The sequence below is a fragment of the Coffea eugenioides genome, chromosome 11, assembly GCF_003713205.1.
Source record: "Coffea eugenioides isolate CCC68of chromosome 11, Ceug_1.0, whole genome shotgun sequence".
NCBI classification, from domain to species: Eukaryota; Viridiplantae; Streptophyta; class Magnoliopsida; order Gentianales; family Rubiaceae; genus Coffea; species Coffea eugenioides.
This window is the reverse complement of record NC_040045.1, coordinates 32280807-32287979: the sequence shown is the minus strand read 5'-3', so window position 1 is coordinate 32287979 and position 7173 is coordinate 32280807. Positions and strand designations below refer to the sequence as shown.

General features: G+C 38.9%; 1 protein-coding gene across 1 annotated transcript; it reads right to left on the bottom strand.

Annotated features, from left to right (window-relative positions):
- Positions 1-1867: 1867 nt before the first annotated feature.
- On the bottom strand, positions 1868-4462 carry LOC113754480 (G-type lectin S-receptor-like serine/threonine-protein kinase SD2-5). Its single transcript, XM_027298918.1, has one exon. The coding sequence runs from the start codon at positions 4460-4462 to the stop codon at positions 2006-2008; it is 2457 nt and encodes an 818-aa protein (XP_027154719.1). The 3' UTR covers positions 1868-2005.
- Between the last annotated feature and the right edge of the window lie 2711 nt (positions 4463-7173).

The window sequence follows — 7173 nt, the reverse complement described above, 5'->3', positions numbered from 1 at the left end:
ATAACCATTGAATTGTACAAACAATATATTTTTAGTAATCTTTCATTCAAGTTGGCTACTCAACTCACCAAAATAGTAAATTAGCGAGCTTTCATTCAAATTTTGTCATTAGATCTACTATTTTCATTTAATTTCAGGGTTCTTCGAAATAAATCACAAGAACTTGAGTGTATAATTTAGATTTTTTGTCAAAACCTATAAATTAGAATATAGTAAAGCAACTACTAAAGATTTTAAATTCTATTTTTTGTTAATTAAGAAATCTAAAACTCTAGATAGAAAAAATCTAAAAAATTGACCTTACAAATTTGTCCTTATTTTTGGTATGTGAAATGGACATTGTGCTCATTCCATTAACATTAACAGGAACATTTGACGGAATGACTATATTGATTTGATTTCAATATAGTAAATCGTTTCGAGGTCGATGACTATATTGAAATGAAAAATATTTGAGTGCACTTTTAGCCAAAAAGTATATATACTATATTGAACTCAAATCAAGACAGTCACTGAACTCAAATCAATGAGTTTCCTTTTGACAAAGGAAACTTTTGGCCAAAATGTACGAGTATTTGAGTTCAATCACTATATTGAATAGCCCCCACCGGCCCCACGTGAATGGGTTGGTGGTTGGCGCCTCTTCCTCGGGACCGTTAGGTCCTGGGGTCGAACCTCCGCAGCAACATTAGCTCTCCGTGCATATAACGTGCTAGGTCTGGTTGGGGCGCTGGACCGGGCCGGAGTGGGGATTAGTCGGGCCGCCTTTACGGACTTGACCCGGACACCCCCTCCGTCAGAAAAAAAAAAATCACTATATTGAATAAAATATATTTGAGTGGTCAAAAGAAATTCAATGGACATATTTACCGTTAAATTTTGACAGTTGACTCGCAGATGTTAGTTTATTTTGTAAATGAAGAGAAAAATTTAATAAAGTCCTCGGGACCGTTAGGTCCTGGGGTCGAACCTCCGCAGCAACATTAGCTCTCCGTGCATATAACGTGCTAGGTCTGGTTGGGGCGCTGGACCGGGCCGGAGTGGGGATTAGTCGGGCCGCCTTTACGGACTTGACCCGGACACCCCCTCCGTCAGAAAAAAAAAAATCACTATATTGAATAAAATATATTTGAGTGGTCAAAAGAAATTCAATGGACATATTTACCGTTAAATTTTGACAGTTGACTCGCAGATGTTAGTTTATTTTGTAAATGAAGAGAAAAATTTAATAAAATGATCACGGGTATACTGATTAATTAGTTGAGTTGTTAGATTGAGATGAAAAATAATTTGATCATCAAAAGTAAATGCAGAAAATAATCTAAGAAAAAATCTTATATACACTGACATATACATTATCACCGTAAAAATTATTTACCAGATGCATTGGTTGATCTATATAGAGAAACCTCTCTCCCACTTTCCTTATTTTTGCGATATGTTTGTTAAGACAATGTTCAGAGAAATTACCGGATTTCTTTCTTTTCTTGATTATGCTCACGACCACATCATGGGACCAGTCCAACTTTTAAGCACCCATTTAGTTCATGGCCAAGTGATTTTTCTTTGCTTAAAGTGACATCAACCATCAACTTGTTTATTTCAAAAGTTCAAAACATTAAGGTTAGAAAGAATTACTCATCTTCAGTTGCATTTTCCTAGTCCCAGAAGAAAAGGGTGACAGCAGCCAAAGTAAAAGATTCGGCTAACCGTGATCAGAATATTGAGAGTCATTGCATTATGTTTTTCAGTGCATGCGTCCGTTCATCAGCGACAATGTGAAAATTTTTTGCTAATCCAATCATGTATACATTCTTCAAGATATGTTTGGTAGATCTGCAGATATCAATTTTACTGAATGCTAGAATACCAAAATGTCTACCTTCCAAATATAAACAAAACCTAATGAATGTACGAGGAAGAAAAGCATGAAAATGGTGTACATATGAAGGCTTCTCCACTAGTGGTCTCAATTTTAATGAAATTGTTTCAGCTTCTGTGGTTGCTATCTTGGCCCTGAAAGACTTGTAGCCAAAAGATGAGCATCATCGTTGCTCATTCGAGGCCCCGGTGAGGCGCCAACGCCCTCATTGCTCATTGACCTGAAGAAAACTGCATAACGTTGTGACCCTAGCTGCGAACAGCGCGGTGGCGGAGGGACAGGGCAGATTCCTTCCAGCATCTGAACTACCTTGGTCATTGATGGTCTTAGGAACATTTTATCCTGTATGCACCAGAAAGCAACTTTAATAGCTGTAGAAACTCTCTCATCCTTTTCATCTATCTTTAAACTTCCATCAATGATGTCCTCCAGTTTTCCTTCTTCCATCATTTTAAAAGCATAAGAAGGAAAATGGGATTTCTCTGAGGGCTCTGAGCGATCAAAGGTTCTTCTACCACCAATTATCTCAAGCAGCACTAGGCCATAACTGTAAACATCGCTCTTCTCTGATATGGCACGGTTTGTGATCCATTCTGGTGCAAGATACCCCCTTGTTCCCCTTAATGTGGTGAAAACATTACTCTCCTCTCGACTCATAAGCTTAGCAAGACCAAAATCTGAGACTTTTGCAGCAAAGTGGTCATCAAGAAGTACATTCTCAGGCTTTATGTCACAGTGAACTATCTTCACATCACAATCTTCATGGAGATAAGCCAGACCCTTAGCTGTTCCTAGTGCAATGCTGTATCTAGTTTCCCAATTCAACATGAATTCCCCTCTGTTTTTCCGGAAAAGCCATCTATCAAGAGATCCATTTCCCATGTACTCGTACACAAGAAGACGGTCATTCCCTTCAGCACAGAAGCCTTTAAGCTTGACCAAATGAAGATGACGAATTCTCCCAATACTGCTAACTTCTGCTCGAAATTCTTTCTTCCCTTGACCAATGCCTTCCAATTTCTTCACAGCCAATCTAGTTCCATCAGGGAGAATCCCCTGGTAAACTGAACCAAAACCACCTCGACCAAGCTTCTTGCTGAAGTTGTTAGTTGCAATCTGAAGATCATTGTACCTAAAACGAACTGGCAGTCCTGATAAATTCTCCCCAAAAATTTCCTCCTCTGAAGACTCTTCAGGGGATTCAGGCAATGCCTTGTTTTTCTTCTGGTGGTACTGATATCCTGCATAAAGGAGACCAAAAATAGCGAGCAAAGCTGAGATGATGACCACGATGACAATCACATAGCGTGTTTTGTGAGTTCCACCACCTCCTTGATTTGCCCCACCGCTTGCATTGGTCAAGACTTTGATATAAGAAGCATATTGAGTACCATTTTTGGAGTGCTGCAAGCTTCCTATCTGATCAAACAAAAAACAGTTTCCTGAATGGTGAAAGAACATGGCAGCACAAGAGCAGTTTCCTTGGCAAGAGGCTTTGCAGCCATTTAAATCTGTTTTAGCAGAGGGTGGAGTAATATCAAGAGCAGAGTAACTAAGAGTGTCCCCTGCATCAACAAGCTCCACAGAGTCCTGTGATATATCGCAGAAGGAGACACTACTTTTCGTGCAAGAGTGAAGGGCTGAAGGGCACAGGCAACTGCCTACTCTCTCACAAACAAAATATGGATCACATGCTTCAGGTCTACCACACGGATCATGTGGTATTGCTATCAAGGAGGCACTGAAGTTACCATCAGCTAGAAGAGGGCTGAAAGTGATGAAACCAGCATTTTCCAAAGCTGCCACCCATGTGGTATTTTCATCATGATTAGGAGAGATAACAAAATGCCAAAGCAACACTTTATCTTGATTATAAAACCTCCAGTAATTGCCCTCAAGAGTTGCAGATACAACATTCCCTCCATCTGTGTCAATGATTCTTCTGGTATCCATTCCCATGGCCCAATAAGGCTGTGGGGGTTCATAATTTGCTGATAGAATTACATCTCCAGACTTTATCTCAAGAGAGTAGCTCAAATTATCGGAGTTGGGATTGCTTACGAGTTTCATTCCTTCAGTGAACTCCTGATTCGACGCAAGGGTATCAGTGGGATGGCCAAAGCTCTGCCATATTATACTGCTGTCATTGCCAACAAGCACCAAATTTCCTGAATCCAGCAATTCCATTGCTACAACTCCTTTGTTAGCAGTATCTGTGGACCAAATGGTGGATCCACCACGTTGCAAGTAAGCATCCCCATTTCTAGCGATTGTGAAGAAATCTGAACCTCGAATCAGATTGTTTCTATTAGCAGACCAAATGATTGTTGAGCTGCCCTTGTGAATAACCACAAGTTGAAATTTATTGACATCTTGATCGGGTCGGAAGCCCAATGCGAAAGCAGAATTGTTGGAAAGAAGAAACAACCCCCCATAGTCTAGATAGTTCAATAGCCTTCCCTGGAATCCCAGATTCAGCCTGCCTACATTCGGAGTACCGGCCATACATGTTTCAAGCAGCAGCAACAGACTAGAAAAGGAAAGAGCCACTTTGATAGACAGAAATTCCCACTTTCCCATGACTACATGTCTACATCAACAAGTACTTGAAACTCTCTTGAAATTCAGGAATATGAATCGGAAGCAAACACATGAAGAACGAAATTTCGATTTTTTCCAAAGGCCAAGGGAAAAATGAAAAGGAAGGATTAATAATACGTACAGGAATTTGGTTGGCCAGAAAAGTTCAAAATTTTAAAGAAGAAAGCTGGTAGAAGAGACAAGTAAAACGTGAACTGAATTAGAAGTTAAAAAAGCAAAGATGACAGTTTTGGGAAGAATCAAGATCCAGCCAGCCCAGAAACCCAACTTTAGCTTATAGCCAGCTGAACAAAACAAGAAAACAAGTTCTTGTAAAATAATGCATGGACCGAGTCCCTCCTTTCAGATTAGCTTGAAGACCGTCGCCATATGAATTGAAAAATTGAAATTTTGACTAAGAAAGATTTGCCTCCAACGCCAGAAACATCATGAGAAGCGTAGACCTCTAAAAAGAGTAGTTTAAAGGGGACTATTTATCTACTGAATTTGTCTAGCCATCAAATTGGGCTCAGTTGGAAAACGGAAGCAACCATCAGCAAAAGAAGAGCATTTCCAAAGTTCCCAAATGGTGGTTTTTGGAAAAAAGTTCCCAAATGGTGAGCCATTTGAAAGAACGTATTTAGTGAATGCAATCTTTAAAAAACATGTTCTGTGAATGTAATTTATGAGAAATAAATGCCTAAAATAATAACAAAAAAATACATTTTGAATGCAACTTTTGACGAAATATTACACTCGATGAATACGTTATTCACCTTTTGGAAAAAGGTTTAGAAACTGCCTACCTTTGAGAATTTATATTACAAACTCACATTCTCTAGGAATTTATTCGTTGGGCAAGGCATGCCGTGAAGGATTGAAGACTCGTGGAGAAGCAAACAACAAAGTTTTGTGAGCAACTTGGCCTTTTCTTGATTGAATGAACCTACTTTTCGGGCTTATGTCAAGGAAGTGCAGACATCTGAGGAGTGTTATTATTTCTATTATAGTAGTAACAAGTGCTTTGCTGTTTTAGATCAATCGTCAATATCTATATTATTCTATTTATATATATTTTTTTTTAAATATCATTTGTCAACGACGTGAAAATCCAACTGGCCTGTATAAGGAACCCATCTATAAAATATTGTTGAGAATTCTATCTGAGTCTTCCACCTTTGCTGTCAATTTATCCATATTTTCTCCTTCCTGTGCTTCCTCAATACAGCGCGGAATTTCTTCCTTTGACCAGTCTTGTCAACCTTGACTCTAATCTCCACCCTCCAAACATCGTACACAAAGTTGGCATTTGAGCGTAATGCTTCAATCGTTGAATTTTAACCACTCTGTGGGCCAATGCATATCAAAGTCTTGCGGATGTTAATACCAACAATGGACTCGTCAGTCGTCACGTCAATCGAAGCCCTAGAAAATGTTTCTTACAACTTCTAGCAATTTTTCTGGCTCAAATACCCTTTTCTTTTTTCTCTGCTATGACAACTTCTATTTTACTTTTATTCTACAGGAGAGGGGGACTCTAAAAAGATTTATATGGGGGTTGAGAATTGGAAGGTAAATCACCAAATTAGACAAATACAGTATTGTATTTTTAAAATTTTTTAAAAATAAGAAAGCATTACACTTTCTTGCGATGCACTGGGTGAGATTTAGACCCTGATCTAGTGCCTAATGGTTTTCAAATACCTTTTCCAACCACAAGAAAAAATAATGGCTAACCTTCAATCAAGTATCCCACATTGGTAAGAGAAAGTGGAAAAGAATGGTTTAAGGACTTGGAAGCTGGAACTACAGAGTAATTTGGATTAATCATTTTGGTATTAGAGTGATCTCAGGTCGTTACAGTTGGACTCTTGAGTCCACATGAGCCACCTCATGGGGGGACAGTTTGAATTCTGATATGATCTCCTTTGTGAGGATGCAAAGTCTTAAAGGTGGGGAGAATGAAGCATCCTACATCGATAAGAGAAAGGAGAAAAGAATAGTTTAAGGATTTGGATGCTTGGGCTAAATAGTAATTTGGATTAACTATTTTAGATCAGAACATTTTATTTTAAAAATCACTTGGGTCAGCCCTTGGACCTGGATCATTACAGTTGGTATTATAAAGAATCTCACATTGGTGGAGAGAATGAGGTGTCTCACAGTGGTAAGAGAAAGAGTAAAAGAATGATTTAAGGATTTGGGTGCTTGGGTTACATAATAAAAGGAGGATATTCAAATAAGAGGAATGAGGAATGGCTGTTGGGTTAATTATTTTGGGCCAATCTTTGGACCCGGGTCTTTACATTCAAAGTCCAAGCAAGTTCCTCAATGCTTTTCCCAACGCTGCCCAATCCTTATGCATAAACAACCGACCTTGTCAGTTAGGTAGTTCGTACTTAATTAACCAAGCCTCTAACGACTAGGCCGAATGCTTTTGTGGATTCATCGTGGCCCAAAAGTCATCGAAAACGCATTCCACGTCACAAATATGCTAAGGGTGTGTTTGGTTCCCACAGAATTGGAGGCTTAGAATTAGAATTGGAGCACCAATTCCAAATCTTCGGTTTGGACGCTACCAGGTTGAGAGAATTAGAATTCAATTCGAATTCTATGGGCCATCAATTCCACAAATTCAATTATTTGGTAAGACCTAAGAATTACAATTCCAATTCCATAATTTCACCTCCTATTCGGGTTAGTACGCGGAT